Consider the following 19,670-nt stretch of genomic DNA (forward strand, 5'->3'; position numbering starts at 1 on the left):
TAATCAGTGTAGACAAATTGGCATTGCAAGAAAACTACTCATCTCATCCCAGAGGAGAACAACTCTGAGTAGGTTCATCTAGTCTGTTTTAGATCTTGCTACAGAGATGAGTAGAGCAGCACCTTGTTCTCTTTGTTGATTACAAAGAGAGACTAGACAACAAACTAGGACAAAAGCCGTTGCACTGTGGAAGTCTACACGGAGCAATGAACCCCACTGCATTGTAACAGTTGTGATTGTGCTGGATGCCCAGTTCTGCTGTTCTGTCACCCTAAAGACAACCTGAGAATTGGGAACCTGTGTTAGCTCTTTCTGAACATCTCCACAATTATCCTCCATCATCTTACAAAGAAAAATCTCTTGCTATTTAGAGACACAAGAAGTACCGAGCTACAGTAGGAGTTTGTTTCTTCTACAAGTTCATACAGCATTGCATGCCTATGGATCTAACAGAAACTACAAGTCTGCCTTCCACCGTCAAGTTAAAAAAAATAATAGTAATGATCATATCCTTTCTGTGTGTGTCTTACAAAGATGAATTTCCTTCTGTGTCTGTTTGACCTATGGGTTGCACAGAAGTACAGGCTGTAGTGCTGTGGTCCTAAGCATGAAACTAGGGATAACACTTCTACATGCGGGACAATAAAATCCCTGTACAGATGTTTTTCTGTTGGCCTCATTTCTCTCATAAATATTTCCCAGAGACAACTGCTTAAAAATAAGGGCTCTTGCATGTGAAAGTGCAACTTTAAACAGAATTCTAGGTTTCAAAACCTGTCTAGACATGGTACCATGCAGGTTAAGAAGAAGCTTCTAAGAATTTCTCGAAGAAGAAATGAGATAAATTAAACGAATGTTTTTTTTGTTTGTTTTGTTTTGTTTTGTGGTTTTTTTTTTCATCAAAAATCCTATCCTAGAAAAAGCAACCAATAAAACAAACAGACCCCCCCCACTAAAGTACAATTTACATTGGGAATAAACTCACATTTTCAATAAAAAAAAAAAAAAGCATTATTTTCTGGCCCTGGTAACCTCACTTCATAAGCCTATAAGTTATGAGTGTGAGTCCCTCCATAAAGCCAGAACATGAGTTCACCAGTGTGATTAGCATAGATTTCCATAGGGTATAACAAAGTAAACACTTGATCATAACAATAAACACTTGGCTGTGTAGTTGGCAGTATTCAGAACTCCTTTAATGACATGGGTAGGGAGAGGTACCAGCAGCTCTAAAAGAGTGACAGTTCCCCTGAATCAACATTTTTCTGTACCTGATCCCTTCTGGAAAGGGGAAAAGAAAAATCAAATTCAGTACGTGGTATGAGAATTCTCTGCATCTCTAAATACAGAGATCTTTCTAATACATGACTACCAAATTAGCATTCATCTCCTCTAAGCTAACAGAGCAAAAATGTTGGCAATATGTTTAAAGGCCACTGCTCATTGCTTTTATTTTATAAGTTAACTGATACCCTCTAAAGACAAATATTAAGAAGAACTGCCTCAAAATCTACCCACTTTTAAGAACCTACAGACATGCTGCCACATTATAACTGTAATTATTATTTTACTTTTATGCCATTTTCTATAAAGAGTTTCCAGCTCTAATAATAAAGTTTCTTTTAAAGAGAAATTGCAAGACAACATTCATGCAGGAAGCCCAGTATGTTTATTGGTTACTGGTGTTTCATGCTGGCTCTTGCAAAGTTGGTTGTGAGCTGACTGTTGGAACCAGCATGCACTGCTTTGGTGAGGACAGCAGGGTCATTTTCATTTGCTTTTATCTACAGAGAAGAAAAACACAATATGATATAATCTTTCAAAAGAAAATCTCTGCTTTGCAATTTGTCACTCAGAGAGGTAATAATAGAGAAAGAGTGCTAGGAGCTAGAAAGAATGATTATTTCTCCCTCACTCTATTGCAGCTTTAGCCTTTAGTCCTCTCTATTACAAAAGCTTTCTCCCTTATGACATAGGAAAACAAATAGCACGCTGCACTCTGTTGCTGCTACTGATGCTCTAGATGAATTTCCCTGTGAGGGTGCTTTAAAATAATAATACAATGAAATGTGGAAAAGCTAATTTCACCCTCCCAGCACTGCAGATTTGTTCCTGTCCTCATTAATTAAGAACAAACCAAGAACAGACCCATTTTATGTGAGGTGTGAACTGGGGCTTTACATCCATCTATTGGGAATTTATTTCTCAAGCTAGCTGATCTCACTGTTGGTATTTATATACACACAAAAATTCAGCCTGGATTTTGTCATGCTTACTGCCTCTCATCATACCCCCAACCCATATAATCAACCCCCCTACTGTAGCAGAAAAATATTTCAGCTGCAGTTGGCATACAGCAGCATCATGCCCCAGTTGTGCTTTCTGAAGGTCATACCTAGCTCTTTTATTTTTTCCTGAAGCATTTCTGCAGCTTGTAAACAGTTAAAGAGTGAGATTAGAAAACTAACCCAGAAAAAGGAAGCTAATTGTTTTCTGTTGGGTTGTCAAGTAAATCAACTCAGAGAAGGATGTACCAAGCACCAGGGCTTACACATTTGAGGGAATGTCAATAACCAGGCTGTGCACTGTGGACACTGGTGAAGAGGGAGGGGATGATGCTAGGTGTTACTGCACTGTTAGCAGCTCTGAGCCTTATAGCAGCTCAGCCATCCATCAGATCACGGCTGGCTTTGACTGCAGCACCTCTACTGCATGAAGACAGATGTTGTCCTTGCAATACCGATCTCTCAGCTTAACCCAAACAGCTCAATTGTTGGAGATTTATTGTCTGTGAGAAAGGAACACTAGAGAATATAATTTTTTTACATCAAACTGTTTCTGGCTTTTCTGTAAAATTGCAAGCCTAAGGCTTGTACTTTTACTCCTGCTGCTTCAAAAGGGATGGCCTAACTGAGCTCAGCTTTTCTGTGGGCCTTCATACCCATTTCTCAGTTTCACAGTTAAAATTCATTTGTGCTCTCAGTGGAAATTTTTATATGGGGTTCCAATTGGAAAGAGGCTTTCCATACCCGAGCTGCCACTCATTTTTGTGAGAGGGCTCATTTCAGACAAGCGTGTCACATGTCAGAAGGCCTGCTGCACTTTTCTTGAAATTTCAGAGAAGCATTAAGTAAAGTAGTTTTCACTAATCAAAATAGACAGTTACCTGCAAGAACCAAACCTTGGGAATGCAGCTATTATTTTGGTGCGATGGGTGTAATTGAGACCAGACCTGTATATGGTGCTCTCTTAACAGGAACCGGCTGACAGACCTGCAATGAAGCATTTCAAACCTTTCAGTATTATTTTGTCTTCTTGTAATTGCTAATTCTACACAATGAGAATAGCAGTCCTGATATAACCCAGCTTTTAATGTTATGCTACCCAATGATTCCATCAAAATTTTCTTTTGAAAATGTTCCTTACACTCAAACTAAAATGTTCAGTTCTCAGCTTTCATCAGGAGGCAGGTGGTTCATCACTGTAGTCTGTTCATCACTGTAACAAAATAACACTAAAACCATTTTTCTAACAAGCAACAGACCATGTTTCACTTTATTTTGTTGATGCTTCTGCCTCCATTCATTCAAACACTTCGTGGAGTGGCAAAATCACAGAGATTATGCCACATAAATAAATTAAAAAACAAAACAAAACAAAAAACACCACTTATCTGCAGTATTTGCTTGTTTCCATGTATATGTATATATATATTCATTCAGCTACTCATTAGGATATCCCAGGGGGAGAGGTACAGAGCAAATAGACCTAAGCAGCTCTTCAGAATAGCTGACTCACTGCCCGTTCACACTGTAAGCCTGTTCTTCATTAAGGTAATCACATTTCCCAGTGATGCTCTTAGTACAGATAAGAGAGTTAAATGAACATCAATGAAACAAAGCCACTCCTGTCTTATGTGGGTATCTTCCATCCACCATCCCAGATGCTGACTACAGGAGGTTGAGTTGGTTGAAAAATCACTTCCGAAAACATTTTGCATTTGATCTTTTGGTTATGGAAAAATTCTCCCTAGCTTTGATCAGAAATAGAAATGACAACATTCACTGAAGTCTTTTAGAATTCTATGATTGCCAAATTTATCTTAAATTTTAGTTTAGTTTTGGTACTAATCTTCTTCTCGCATGGGATATGATGCCTCAGCAGACATGCCAGGGTCTGGAGTCACTACAACTTAGTTATGCTTAGGGAAGTACCTAATTATTGTTTAATAACTGCATCATGTTCTCTTACATGAAAAGGAATGTCCTAACTTTTTGCTGATGTAATGCCAGTACAAATCTGGTTTCAATAGCTAGCTTCTGTTACCATTACATGGCATTTATTTTGCATTTAAAGTTAAAGGGACCAACATTGCACAACAAAGAAAGTGCAATAATAATAAGCAGCCCTCATTAACAAAGTACCAAACATTTTCAATGTCTGGTGGATTAAACAGATTCACAGTCACATTGAACTTTGTGTATGACATATCCCACTGAAGACAGACCCAAAAGATGAGAGGAATACAGCAACAAGAATCTATCCAGATTAAAAATGCAGAATAATTCTACTGTAGATGAGGAGTTCTCACTGTTTAGCTTGTGACAATCTTATCCTGCAACTGGCCGTGGAACTGCATGGCCTTTGGAGCAATTGTTTCAATTCAACTAAATGTTCCATGGAAAGGGAAGATCTTTTCTCCAGAAAAATTCACAGTTTGGGGTACTGGTTCACTCATGCAGTAGGCCTGGAAAGTCCAGGAATATAATTTTTTCTTTCATTTCTCCCACAAACATGAACCTTCATTCACACTGAAAAGGTGTGACAGATTTAAACGAGAAATTTGGTTTCAAAATAAAAGACAAAGTATAATCAATATAGTTAGATGCTGACAAAATGCAAGTGAAAATGCCTCCAATTTATCTAACTTACACTGATTGGTACTGGTACAAAAATGTGTTCTTTTACGCTTGGAAAGCCCAAATATGCAATCATCTGCTTTCTGTTCTAAGTTCCCAGGGAAAAACTGCATGCTCATGAACGGACTTCCCTGCCTATCCACTGAAGTGTATTATGCCTATCAACTTGCAGACAGCCCCCACCAGCTCCTGGGAAAATGCTGTCTTTGGAGGAAAGCCTCAGCCATTTTGACGTGCCTTTTGTAGTCCAACAAGACAACAGAGGGATGTAATGCACAGTATAATCTTGGAAGTATTTTAAAGAGCCAGCTCTCGCATGAATGCTTGTCTAATTCAACTTTTAGATCCTGCAGTGAATTCTACTGATTCAAGTTGTGACTTTCAGATATTGTCTGGGTGCTTTTGAAAATCCTACCCATAATAAGCAACATTAAGGCCTCAAAAATATTCTTCACATGTGCTAGCATGGCAAATAGGCACTGAAAATTCAATCTGCATGTCTTTTGCAAAATTTCTCTTCAACAAAAGATTGAACAAGAGCTTGAACAGCAAACTTGGTCCAGCACTTTGCACATGTTCAGCTTTTAACACATTGTTGCTGGAATACAGTCAAATGTTCAGCATTCTACAGGGCTTAGCTCTAAATATCTGATCCATGGAAGAGTTAGGAAACTATTGATCTCTTCCTCCAGTGTAAGTTTTATCCCTGAGCATGATGCTGAGCCTCTGTGATTTGCAGTAAAATCAGTGATTAAATCTAGCAGGTAGTCAGATTACCCATGAGCAAAATATTTTGTCCAATGTAATTGCAAGTGGGACTTATTTTTAAAAGTACCCAGACTTTTTCTACAAGCTGTACCAGCTACCCTGAGAGCAGGAACTAGTCTATGATATTTCTCTGTAATATGAAGAGCAATAAAAATTGAGTCCCCTTAGTTTCATTTCCTCCCACCTTGGCAGATTTTGATTAGTAAGGGAAATTACCATTGAAACCCCAAACCTCTGTTCCCAAGAGCTAGTTATCCTCATGTTCTAGAAAGCATTACGGAGATTTATTAGTTTAATTAACCTTCTCCCGCTGCCTGACTCGTTTGTAGACATATGGAGGGAATGGTGGACGGGAGACGTATTTGCCTTCTCCTGCTGTGACATTGAAAACTCCGCCTTCATAAACCACTTTCCCTCTTGAAACTGTTGCAACACAGACTCCATGGCAGACCATTCCTTCAAATATATTGAAGTCATTGGCCTGGTGATGCGTCTTTGCAGATATTGTCCTGTGTTTACAAAACAAACAAACAAAAAACCACGGAAATTACTACAAACTTTGCATTGTACTTCATTATGAAATTTTAAGAAATTGATAGAGGAAGAAAATTTAGCAGCATTATTAAACTATGACATCGCAGAGCACATCATGGAACAGCTGTAAAAATAGAATAGAGCATTAACATTTCATTGAACAGTAATTGCATTCCAAAAGAATGAAGAGAGAGTCAAAAGGACAGAACTTTGTAGCCTTGAAATACAAAATTTTCCACTAGAAAAAGATTAGTAAAAAAAAAAAATCAGGTTATAATATTTATTTGAATAAAATGATTGTATTCTGCCTTGTCAAACAAATATCTGTGTACAATAAGGCCAGAAAAAGCTCTAACCCTTTAGCTAGAGTTACCTGCAATTTCAAGTTTGAAAAGTATGGTTGCAATGTTTCAAAGATTGTAATTCATAAATAAGACAAAGACTATTTCACTGGAAAGTCGGTAGATTGTAATGAATTTTGGTAACTTTTAAAGTGAATTGGACTGATCCAGTGACTGACAGCCCAAATATCTTTATGCTGTTTAATAATAATGACATCACACTCCTACATATTTTTCTTCCAAGCGTACTAGGGAAATTATAGTTTTAGACCTCAACAGTATTAATTTGAGCTATGGTATCATTGCTTTGTTTATGCATAGACCTCATTCTTTATGTTCACCATTTTTCTGTCAAATTTCTCCAACCCTAACTGGCTACATTAAAGGCAATTAATACTAGAGCTGACATTAGCATTTGGAAGTGCAGACTGCATATACTTCCTTTACTATCTATTTTCCCTACTGAGCTACTTACTATCTACTGTATCTAAAATGTGTCACAAGATTTTGAAATTTAATTAATTTTATTAGCTTCCTATTTCCAATCTTTCTTTTTTTTTTTTTTTTTTTTTTAATTTGTAAAGTTTATATTTCTATTACCATTTGTAATTTCTGAAAGGAAGGATGTTTTTTGGTGAGCAGTCAGAATTTTCCAGAATGGGAATATGTGCACATGGTAAAGAAACTATCACGAATGTATAACACTAACATTATTCCAATGATTACGTCTGTAGAAAAAGAATTTTCAAAATAAAAACTAATATGAAATACTAATAGATCAAAATATCAATCTATTTGGATAAGAATTATTAAAAACGTTAATTAACATATTTATTAAAATGAGAAAACCACAGCAAAATCTTTATCTTTCTAGAAGTACACCATTTTCAAATGTAATCAAGTATCAAATATTTCAAGTGATTAGTTATAATTATTGGGAAGATACATATTTTGCCTTTCATATCATTATGTTGAACTAAGGTAAATTTAAATTTAAGTTAAGTACATAACTAACTTTTCAAATGCTGTATATCTAAAAATGTTCTCTATGGCCAATCTGCCCATAGGAATAAAAACTTTTCCTTATTCAGAGCAGCTTGGACAGAAAACTTATGCCTGCCTGCTCTCCAGGATCAGCATCACCTTGTAGAGTCACAGTGGAAAGAGCAAGCAATGGAAGTCAGACCTCTTGTATTCACTAGTCCTATGAATACTGTTGAACAAGTTTATCCATGGGTGTTATAATAGCTCTGCAAAGAGCTCGTGAACATATTTCTCCAGCTTATTGCATTACACTTATGGGTCCAATTGCTAGAACAGTAAGTAAGAACAACTGTAATATAATTATCTTGAGCATTCTCTGGGTATACATCATATCTATTTGCACACAAGCACTGGGATGCAAAAAGGAAAATGGAAAAAGTACTTTGAGCAAATGAACAGAAAAATAAGCAAGATCCCTCAGCTCAACATGTGAGCTGTTTAAATGTGCTAGAGCAGGATCACTGGTGGTAAACGTGCCTCAGAGGTAAGTATGTCCTTCATAAAAAGATACAAAACTAACGGAAGTTAATGCATTTAAAAGAGACATCCATTTGTACAGGTAAACCCTGCAATATGACAAAACAGATTTCCCATAGCTTGTCTCAACAACCAACTTGTATAGAAATCATTTATAACTCTTCTGTTGAACCAAGATTTAGATCTTGCTACTCTTTCTGAAGGTGAAGTGCAGTCTCCCTGGTGGAGCTCACCAAAACTCACCTGCATTTAGGTTTTTAGCAATTTTATTTGACATTACCAATGGCAGGGAAAGTTTCAAGTAGGAAGTGAGCAATGAATTAAGACGAAGACAGTATGCTTGGATCTGGAGCTCACAACTCAACAACCTTATGCCACACACTGTTTACTGCTGTATCAGCCATTTCAGTAACAGGCAGCTTGTTGGGAAACTTAGTGAAATTCCAGTGTTTGCTCTGAAAGTTTGAATACTATTGACCCTCAACTAATGACAAGTACACTAGCAACTATTTATAATCTGAGAAAGTAAGACTGACACCATAGTGAAGTAAAACATAACAGTTGCCTCTAACATCCTAAGCAATGTCTGACATAATGGGTTACTTAACATAGAATCATAGAATATCCCGAGTTGGAAGGGACCCATAAGGATCATCAAGTCCAACTCCTGGCACCGCACAGGTCTGCCCAAAAGTTTAGACCATGTGACTAAGTGCACAGTGCAATCGCTTCTTAAATTCAGACAGGCTTGGTGCAGTGACTACCTCACTGGGGAGCCTGTTCCAGTGTGCGACCACCCTCTCAGTGAAGAACCTCTTCCTGATGTCCAGGCTAAACTTCCCCTGCCTCAGCTTCACACCGTTCCCATGGGTCCTGTCACTGGTGATAACAGAGAATAGGTCACCTGCCTCTCCACTCCCTCTCACGAGGAAGTTGTATACTGCGATGAGGTCCCCCCTCAGCCTCCTCTTCTCCAGGCTGAACAGGCCCGGTGACCTCAACTGCTCCTCATATGTCTTACCCTCTAGGCCCTTCACCATCTTCATCACCCTCCTCTGGACACTCTCCAACAGTTTAATGTCCTAATGGGAAAGCAGATTCTGACTCCAGGTTTCAAAAACCCAAATGACAATTTTTTGATATATTTCCTAGAATTCTCTAATTCTCATGATAAACTACAGAGACTCCTGTTCCAAACAACCCTTCCTCAAATGGAAACAGATCAGAATGATAACTTGAATATTTGGAAGAAAACTCTATATGAGGAGGATATTGCAGAGACATCAGGCTCTATTTTGTTCCTACTTATCTCAGTGTTTTCATTTAATTCACTTCAGCTGCTTTTGATACACCTGTCTTGCAAAGAGATTTCAGGCTATCAATAAAGAAATTGATATTCCCCTAGTACAAAAGAAGACATGCTTCTGAGATTGTCCTTTTTTTTCCTTTTTTTTTTTCAATCCAGTGCTTCTGTCCAACTATTTGCAGTCAAGAAGCAATTATTTTATAGTCAAAGATCAATTATCAAATTTTCTCTGTGTGCTTGACAATTCAGTGACTGGTAATCTTGTATTTATTTATTCTGTATGTGATAAAAGACTTTACAGCCAATCCTAGGATATTATATCTAAATAAACTACAAACTGACATTTGAAATTTAGAAGAGAGCATCATATTAGACTAATGCAGAAAGCTGTAGGGTGAAATTCAAGGCAGTACAAGTGGTCAGCTCAAAATATTGGCCCTTGGTAAGCCCTGAATCTTTGTAAAGAGTCAGGGGTATTAGATTACATTTCAAGTCAAACACAACCTAAGAGCATCACAAACATGTCTATGCCTCAGTCAGAGCCTGAAAAACTATACAGTAAGTTATAGTCAGTCAAGAGTGGCAACTGGATGAAGGGAAGCGATCTTGATATTACAAGATATCTTCTACCCCTCATAATGCATAGGAAATGAAGCTGCATCAGCCCAGTGAAGGTGGATCTGTCGGACTAGAGTGAGCTCCAGGACCTAAACTTTGACTGCTGTGAGGACTGGATCACTGTAGTTTTCAAGAGGGGCATATGAAAATGAAGAACTTAATTACTTTTATTGGGAACTGGATGCATACTTCACACAGTTTTCTTTAAAAATTCCAGGCACAGGAATATGAAGGGATTCTGTAGTCAACAGCCCTTAGGCAAGAATAGCTGCTGAACACCTCAGTAGACGGAGGACACAGATTTTATAATTACTTAAGTGAAAACATAGGAATAAAGGCAGCTAAAATGACTCGAGTCCATTGCTGAAGAGAAAACAACTGCTTTGCAGACAGTTGCTATAGAAAACCAACTTATGTAAGAGTGAGTATTTCAGATGTAAGCAACTTCTCCCAGTGCTTACAATGCAGTATCTCTAAGCTTTTCAGAGCTGGGGGCAGGTGAGAAATGCCAGTTTGCTGAGGTTAATATCAGCCTTTGCGAGCTGCCCCTTCACATTACTTTCATCTGCCTTTGCATTCTCCATATTGTTAACCTGCTTTTCTAAACTCTAGACAAAAATAAATCTCTGGTTCACCTTCCTGTGCTGTCCTGAGACACCACTCATTTATAAAGATAATTAAGTTGGACTTTGTTAAAGAGACAGAAGTATTAAAAAGAAGAGGGAAGGAGAGGAATAAAGAGAAGAAAAAGAAGAAAAAGAAAACCTTAAAATCTACGTGCAAACTGCTTGTTAAAAGCCTATGATGTGGATTAAAAAGCCCACGGCCTACTTTATAATTAATGAATTGTTATAACTGCACGTACCAACTTATGTAGGCAACTATTAGTAAAGTTGTATCCCTAACCTCTTGGAAATATGCCTAAATAAGCATTGTCTTTGAGTAGCTGTCTGAAGTGAGGGGATTTGTGGACAAAATAACAGTTACAAGCAGAGGCAGGATGTTAATGTTTAGGAGCTCCTTGTCAGAGAGACATATCTGAGGGATGGGATCTTTATTTAATGCATTCATATCTCCTAAGATACATCATGTTAAGATGGGCAGAGAATGACAACAGAATGATTTTTCTGATTATGGTAAGCAACTCATGTATCAACAATACCATCAGTTTGTTCCTATCAATCACTACAAGTTGATATGGGATGGAAGTGGAAACTGTCAAACTATATAATGGGCAGGAAGGAAAACAGTAATGAGAAATTAAGCTTGCAGGAAAGGATAGAGAGGAAAATACAAATGAGTATTCAATGACTAAAGAAGATCTGGAAGTGATCACAGGGGAGAAAAAGGTAAGCTTATATAAGGAGAAAATAAGAAAGAATCTTCTTTTCTTCTTGGTAACATTGCTAAGATTCAGTTCTCTAAAGAGAGCAGCTGACATTTTGTGAGGCAGCAAGTTACTAAGGAAACGTACATCATGCTCTCTGATAGAGACTTATTTTGTTACAGTTCACAGAACCACAGAGGCATTGAAATTGGAAAGCATCTCTGGAGATCGTCTATTCCAACCTCGTGCTCTGGCCAGGGTCTGGCACAACAGGGGTGTGCCCAGGCAGGTTCTGAATACTTCCAAGGATGGAGACTCCACCGTCTATTGGCAACTTTTTCCAGTGTCTGATCATGCTCATAGAAAAAAAAAAGTTCCTTCTTATATTTAAACGGATTTTCCTATATTTTAGTTTGTGCCTAGTGTTTCCTTCTCCATGTTCCCTTGGTCTGAGATAACAGGATTTGACAGGAACTCCATGATTTTAGTGAAATAGCATACATTCATGCATACACAGGCTTGTACTTGTGCAAAAGAAAAGCTACTGAAAATGCCAGAACTTACCTGTCCTATGCACACATATTTGTATGCAACATTATTTCATTTTCCCCAATTGAGTCTAGATGCAGTTATCCATATACTCAGTATTCAATATCATGCTCATTCATCAAAAGAGTAAGACAGTCACAGCATTATTCATTCTAATCATCTGCTAACAACTTGTGTTTTTTTTTTTTTCTCTTGCATTGTATGAAAAATTACAGGCAGTTGCTTGGCATAGAGTCTTTAAATGTTGTAACTTGTCCCCACTTAAGCTTCTGAGGCTGAAGACCTGACTGCAAATGAGACGAGGGCCCAGGAGGGCCACCCCAGAGGAGCCAAAAGAGGAAGAGGTGAGAGACTGCTACCTGCATAGGCAACTCTGCCTTGACATTCAAAGGTAGCCTAACTTTTAGGCTATATTTGGTAAATGGAAAATAAATGGTGAGTAGGGCTTCTCAGACAGCATATTGTTATAAACTGGCTTGATAATTTAACTGGACTTAGACAGTTAAATCCCATTTGAGATTATTTTTTTTTTATGCCTGTGGATGTTTTAAAATTTTGTTCTGATCCTGCCTTCAGGGCTTTATCCATAGCTTATTTGCAAGGCTCTGAACAGGCTACAGTGAGTCTATTGAGTCCTAATAACAGCCAGGAGCTGAAAGTCTCTTCTGAGATGTTTACTGCCTTCTGTCCCTACTTTACAAGGGATGTTTAGCTCTTGCCACAGTCTGAATTGGGTACCACAGCATTTAGATTCCTTGCCGAGCATTTCTGAAACAAACCCTAGAGATTTTGTATTCTTACTTGATTTCAAATAACCAAAAGTATCAGCTTTAGAGGACACTGACTTGCTGATTTTTTTTTCCAAGGAGTTCTCACAAAACAGTCCTGTGTGCACAGGCTCTACTAGGGATGCTGCGAGTGTTGAGGTCCACAAGATGATGTTTAGTAACACATGGCTGCAAAATAACAACTGGTCTCTTCAGAATTTGTGTGTTCTTAAATAAATATGCAATGACTATAAGGAAGCTGAGAAATAGACCTAACCTGTCAGAACTCACAACCCATCTTTTATAATGCAATTTCTAACGAATTTATACATTTAAAGTGCTTCTTTCCAACACTGATTGCTTTCATGTGGACATCCTAAAACCATATTTGGAAGCCCTGAAATACACTAGTAATTTTTCGTACAATTGTTCATACATTATTTTCTGCAAAAATTACCAGCAAAGCCTACAGAAATAGGCCAGTCAGTGAAGATAAGCTATATAAATAAAATCTCAGCAACAGCAGCAGAATGCTGGAAGTGGAACCTTGAATAGCAACTGCTCCCAGATTGCAGGGCTGAATTCACTAGGCTTTTGCCACATTGAAAGGGAACACCCTGAATGCCCAGACAGTAGCCATCATGTTGCTATTGTGCAATGATGTCGAAGGAGAAGGGCAACTGATTTTGCAGTGATTTACGTTTTTGCATTTTGAAGAGCTTCACTAGCTTACAGAAGGACTTTAGAATCTTCCCTATAGGCTTCCTCTGCCAGACGGTGGTAATACCAGTTCTTCACAACAATACTTCAGCAATTGCCTAATTCTTTAAGCTAATATCAGCCAGCATTTTAAGACTGCAGCAACACAGCATTAAGCCAGAACTAGAAAACTACGTTCTCCTCTCTTAGAAGATTTAGACTTACAAACAAGAAAAATAGTCATGCTCAAAACAGAAATGAGTTTGCAAGACAGAGGAACAAGCCTATCCTGATATCGAAAATTACTACCCAGATGCAATAACAGCATATGAGGTTGCACCTTGTGTAATATATTAAATGGTTGAAGTCTGTTAGCTAGATCTGTTTTTTCTGCTGGACTGTTTGTGCCCTCTTCAGGATTTATAGTGAAATGAATAGACAAGGACTAGATTTATTTATACTTACTCATATAGTTCACACAATTGTACCTGCACAGTGGCTTGTTCCCAGCAAAGCCAAAGGGATAAACAATGGGAACAGCACCAGATCAGGAGGAGGAAAAAAAGTATCAGTTCAACTTAAAATCAGCTTGCTCAGTAAGAAAATACAGTTTATTCTGAAAAAATATTTAAAGAAAAACTGCATCTTCGCAGCTGCAGTGGGCAAAAGGCCATGATAGTACTCAGGAGAGAGTGAAGGGAGGCAGAAGGAATGCCTGGGAGGGAAAAGGATAAAGAATTTTAAGAGCTGACAAAGCACCTTGAGAATAATGTCAGAACTCTGCTATCCTACTAGTTTCATTTGTCCTCAGGCAGAGCAGAAGTGAGTTCAGAAAAGAATCCTTTTTTTTTTTTTTTTTTTTTTTTTAAATCAGAGTTCGTAGCTCCACTGTCCTGAAATAGCTCATTGCTAGTACCTCAAAATATGCTTGCTCAACGTGCCAGAAGGCATAATGCACATGAACCATTCCATACCCAGCAGCAAAATCTCTCTGACCCAGCACTGGGCAGGCCTCTGTGTTGATTGGGTTTGACAATCCTGAAACTTCTTTTGCTGGTATTGCTAGCTTTTTTTTGTGGGACTTCTGCAAAGCAACCTCCATGTCCTCAAGCTTTGCCGCTTAAAACACAGAATGTTTTTTCCTGTCACTTTACATGCTTTTGCTACTCATGAGCATGCTGAAATGAGTGAAAATTTTGAAATTTTGTTATCAAAAATTCAAGATCTAGCAGATTGGTGAGGAAAATTTCATTTGTGTAAGGTAAATCTAGGATAGGGGCTTTTTATCTCCATTTGGTTTCTGAGCCTCCAATTTTCCCAGTTATGTTTCCAAACTTTCCTCTACCATCAGAGGAGTCTTCAATCCTCTTTTAAAATCAAAGGCTGAAAATCTAGTGCCATCTATGAGTTACAACAGCTCAAGTTTTAGGAACACCAAACACTGTGATACCTCGATGAAAGCTGGCTATGCTGTCATCATGCTCAGCACCCCACAAAGTGTTGAGCTTTGGGATTTGTGATTGCTTTCTTATATGGGTTTAACCCACTGTTTAGATGACACCAGTGAAGGAATTTCAACTGGCAGAGTCAGTGTGTGCCTTCAGAGCAGTCGTATGCTCATGCTGCTTGTTAGAACTAAGCCTGAGACCAAAGCAACAGCCTGGCACACCTCCTGACCTGCTGCTGGCATGTGTGGGGCTGAATGTGGTCAGTCAGAGGTAGGACACAGCTGTTTAACGCTCACAGATTTAAGGTGATCTACTTGGAGGTCAAACAGTGGAGATGTACATGCGCAGCCCATGGGCATCTCAGCTGATAAAAGCACCTCCCCCAGTGATCTGTCTCTGTGACAGCCTGCTCTCAAACCATTTCCATGCAGTTTAGACAAGACCAGGATAGCTATAAGAGCCAGAGAAATACCCAAGAGAGATTCTTGAGATATTTATAGTGGCCTGATTATGGATCTGGCTGATGGTGTGAATATACCTGAAGACAGGAATTGGCTGTAGTGCACAGTGTGCTGTATGAGTTGAGGCTCACAAAAAGACAGTGCATGTCCTTTGTAGCATAAATATACCATGGCATCAGGTCACATAGGGTGAGAGATCAGCATAACTTTTGTGCACATGTTGTTGGTGTGACAAGCTCTACTCTAGCCTGTGCACAAGTCCAGAAAACTCCTTAAACAAAAGTGTAAGCAAGTACAGTTTCAGACCTAAGCTCACTCATGGCTCACTCTACCACTATATTTGCTCAATCAGCTAGGAAGAAGCATTAGAAGGTCAGGACCCCACACTTTCACCAACCATACTGACTACCTTTGAATATGTTTGAAGTAGCTCTAAGCTCAAAACACAAGATTGTAATGGGTCACTCTTCAGGAACACAGGCTCCTCTCCCTGCTTTTTGCAGTGGAAGGAAGCTGAACATACTCAAACACTTAGCAGAGTTACTCTTAAGATCCTGAAGTGGCTATTTTTACTGTTAGGATACCAAGTACTGGTAGTATAATGTATGGATCTTGCTATTTTTGCACTTAGCAATTCAGGTGATTTATTATTTTTTTTAATTCCATCTAGAGATCAAGGATCTCTACTTACATACACTATTGTAGGAGACAAATAAATAACCTGTAAATAAGTCACATCAAATGCTGTTGAAAAACACCATAAACTCTCACCTAAAGGCTTATTGCTATACAAATGCTTTGAGATATTGTTTCCTACAGAGAGGTTGGATGGAAGGAAACAACTACGCATACATACCTGGTAGCTTTGGGATCCCAAATTACAATGTCAGCATCAGAACCCACAGCAATTCTCCCCTTCTTTGGGTAAAGGTTAAAGATTTTTGCTGCATTTGTGCTGGTAACAGCTACAAATCTGTTTTCATCCATTTTTCCGCTGTGCTGAAGAAGAGTACACAAAAGTAAACCCATTACTTTTTAAAATAAGGGATGAAAAAATGCTTTTATTGTTGAAAGGGCCGGGATGAGTGACAGCTTTCTGCCAAAATCACAACATCACATCGATTTACTGAAGAGATTAAAAGAAAAATATCTATTTGTCTCTGATGCACCTTCTGCAATGTATTTTCACTGAATACTAACTTTATAATAGTTTACCTCATAACAAAAGGGGGAAAAAAAGACAACTTTAAAGCTGTGAATATAGTTAAAAGTCAATTTGAATTGGATTTATTTAGCTGGCTTTTACTCTGTGGTCCTGTTCAGCAGTTTCCTCAGGAGACAACATTTCACAAGTATCATGGTTTTGGAAAATGGTGATACAGTATTAAAGAAATGCGGACATCAGACTGACTAATACTGTGGATGTATTACTATGTATGTAAAATGTATATTTAATACTCAGGAGGGAGAAGCAAGGCATGCTACATAACATAGAAAAGGAGATTTGCAAATCCTCTGCAGCAATAATGCAGAGGGTAGTACTCTTCAGTAAATATTTGAGATCGAGAAGTATAACAGACAGATTTGTGAGTGAGACACATCATCAAAATGGCAAACAAGAATGGATACACGTGTTTCAAGACTGGTCACTGCTACTTAACTACATTATCTGTGACTGTTTTTTGCTTAGAAAGCCAGCTACATTGGCAGTAATGGTGTGCATAGGCCAGTATAGGAATTTGAATGTCATAAAACCATGTTTGCATGGTTGTCTGTGAGCAGTCATTGGAGAAGAAAAGCATAAAGAAGCTGGTGAACACTGTTATTCTAAATAACAGTGAGTGGGAAGGGAGGGAATCTTTCCAGACAAATTCTCACAGCTGTATACTATTTTGCAAATAAGAAAATGGAGGATATTACTGACTGAAGAATCCTTTGAAAAATTACCTTACCCAACAGGACAAGCTGTTTAAAAGTAGCATTGATGTACCTATTTAAGTCTTATGTTCACACTAACCACAGATCAGATTATATTACAGTTTACACCACAAAAAAATCTCACTAGAGATATGCCAAAGGTGAAGACAGACAGATGTCATCTTCGTACACACAAATGGGAGCTGAATTCCAAATAGAGATAAATAAGAGAGATTCTAAAACACATCCTTACCAACTGTGCAAGATAGATAACTTTACTATGACAAATAAATATACTTTGTAGTGCATAACCAGAATCTTTCCCTGCTGTGAGAGAACTTAATAAAAAAACAGTTTAACAAGTCTCCAGAACTTGAGAGTATTGTATCAGCCAGAGCAATCATAACACCCAGTACATGGCAGATCCCTCTTCAGATTAGCCCACATCCTCCCCCACCAGACTACTTCATATCCAAAAATCCTGGCCACTAGCCTTCATATTTGTATTTGTTTAGAGGCTAAAGGACATTGTCCTGAGAAGCACTGAACATTCTCAAGATGGCACTGAATATCTGAAGTCAATGGGACTTGAAGGTACTCATCTCATCACACCACATGACTGAGACATAAATAAGAGAAGCATTTCATATCTCTAGCTTGTTTCCTCTGCTTGAAAACACAAAATAGAAGTTGCCAGGCAGACACCCACTGTGGAAGCTTCTCCAACCGCTGTGCCCTAACACTGAAACAACAGCAGTCCTTTGCTGATAAACAATGGAAATGATTCTCACGTGCTATTTTTTAAGCAGGGAGAATCCTTTTCCATCTCCCAGGACCACAAAGTGTGAGTTAGTGAGGACCCTGTTATGGTCTCTGATCAAGGAGTTATCCTGTAATAAATACATTTGATAAAACTAAGGAGCTGATTCTGCTGAAAGGTTATATTTTGTTGGAGATAATAATTACCTCCTTGTTCAGATATCTTGATATACTTACAACGCCTTTTTCCCATACGACTGACATCCTATCTTCCACACCATTCACTCCATTAGGGATTTTGGTGAAATCATCCTTTCCCAGAGCTTTCTGGCATATGTCGAAAGTGCAATTGTCAGTCGCTGTCACAGACAGGTCAGCACTACAGAGAAACAAAGTACATTATGAACTGGATCATGTACCAGACAGTGCCACACAAGAAAATCTGTTGGGTAGATCCAGCCATCCTTTCTGCAAGGAAAAACTGTTAATACTCTGTAAGCCAGTCTTCTGTTCCAACCTCTAAGAGTAGTTTAACAGTGACAGCCAATTTCTCTTCAGAAAGCCTGCGGAAGACACTAAGCACCAAAACCACACTTAATTTGGATGTGTCAAAGGTGTCCCACAAATGCAGGACTGTCCCACTTTGCCCAGAGCAAAAGACTCAATGTCATCCTCGCTTAGAGCAATTTTGGATTGTGTCACTCCCTGTGAAGTTAACCCAGATTTGTACTACCACCAGTCAGACTGTGTTCAGGCATACATTCAAAGACTCTTAGGTCAAATTCAGCTCTTCTGTGGAGTTAGGGTTTATTGGTAAGTGATATACCAGCAAAACACATTTCATTAACTGCAGATATCTGAAGGATACTACTGTTCATAATTCCTTCTGAAGCAGATAGTATGAAGTGGACAAGACATATCTGCCTTCAGAAGAGAGAGGGCTTAGTTTTTATGTAGCATCCAAATTTCAAGTGAAAAAACGAGTTGACAACAAAAGCCAGAACCTCTAGCTGTGACCACTTTTTACAAATTTCCCACCAACATACAGGCTTACTATCCCCCTGATTATGTTTCATTTTTTGCTGCAGAACTAGCAAAGCAAGGCTTCTTGATTAAAATCAAGTGGGGAAAGAAGGCCACAAGAGTTCAGTGAAACAAAATCTGAACAGTTTCTAACTTCTGTAACAAAAATATTTTTTATCTATGGTTTCACCTTCCATTTCTCCTTCCTGATAATATTTTGCATTCTGTACTTAGAAAATCTCCAGGGCATCAACCTGCTATTATACACTCAGAAAAAATTTGCTGAGTATTTGGGCATCAGCTGTCACTGTTTGTTCATCTGCTTACTTGGCCAGTAAGTTCATGAGGAAGTCAGGAGTAGAAGGATCTGGTCTCAGAGGAGGTCCCATGACATGTGCTGCAGCATGAGCCCAGTCTTTATTCCAGTAGTTGGTACCATCAGTGCCAAGACAAGCAGCAATAGTCTCCCCATAAACCACCTTTCCTGAAAAATGCAAAGGAATAGTATCATCATCAAGTAACATAAAAATGCATATCTTGTATTTTTCCTGTTTCAGATCTTTTTGGTTGTAATGGATTTGAATTTGAATGAATGTTTCAAATTAAACACCAACATATGGAGGGACATAATAAACTAAGCTATAACACAGCATTTCTGTTCTGAATATTCTGCTGGTGATTTCCCAATATATTTTCTCATAAGAGCATTGCTT

At 38.3% G+C, this 19,670-nt stretch overlaps 1 protein-coding gene across 1 annotated transcript in view; it reads right to left on the reverse strand.

Annotated features, from left to right (window-relative positions):
• Positions 1–1,650: 1,650 nt before the first annotated feature.
• The window catches only part of DPYS (dihydropyrimidinase), a 35,003-nt gene continuing 16,983 nt past the window's right edge, over positions 1,651–19,670 (reverse strand). The window contains exons 6-11 of the mRNA XM_040546677.1: positions 19,285–19,441; positions 18,172–18,313; positions 16,115–16,257; positions 5,989–6,196; positions 3,167–3,272; positions 1,651–1,784 (exon numbers count right to left, since the gene is read on the reverse strand). Of these exons, the coding sequence (XP_040402611.1) occupies positions 3,198–3,272; positions 5,989–6,196; positions 16,115–16,257; positions 18,172–18,313; positions 19,285–19,441 (725 nt within the window). The 3' untranslated portion in view covers positions 1,651–1,784; positions 3,167–3,197. The remainder of the gene's footprint in view (positions 1,785–3,166; positions 3,273–5,988; positions 6,197–16,114; positions 16,258–18,171; positions 18,314–19,284; positions 19,442–19,670) is intronic.

Source organism: Cygnus olor, chromosome 2, assembly GCF_009769625.2.
Source record: "Cygnus olor isolate bCygOlo1 chromosome 2, bCygOlo1.pri.v2, whole genome shotgun sequence".
Lineage (NCBI taxonomy): Eukaryota > Metazoa > Chordata > Aves > Anseriformes > Anatidae > Cygnus > Cygnus olor.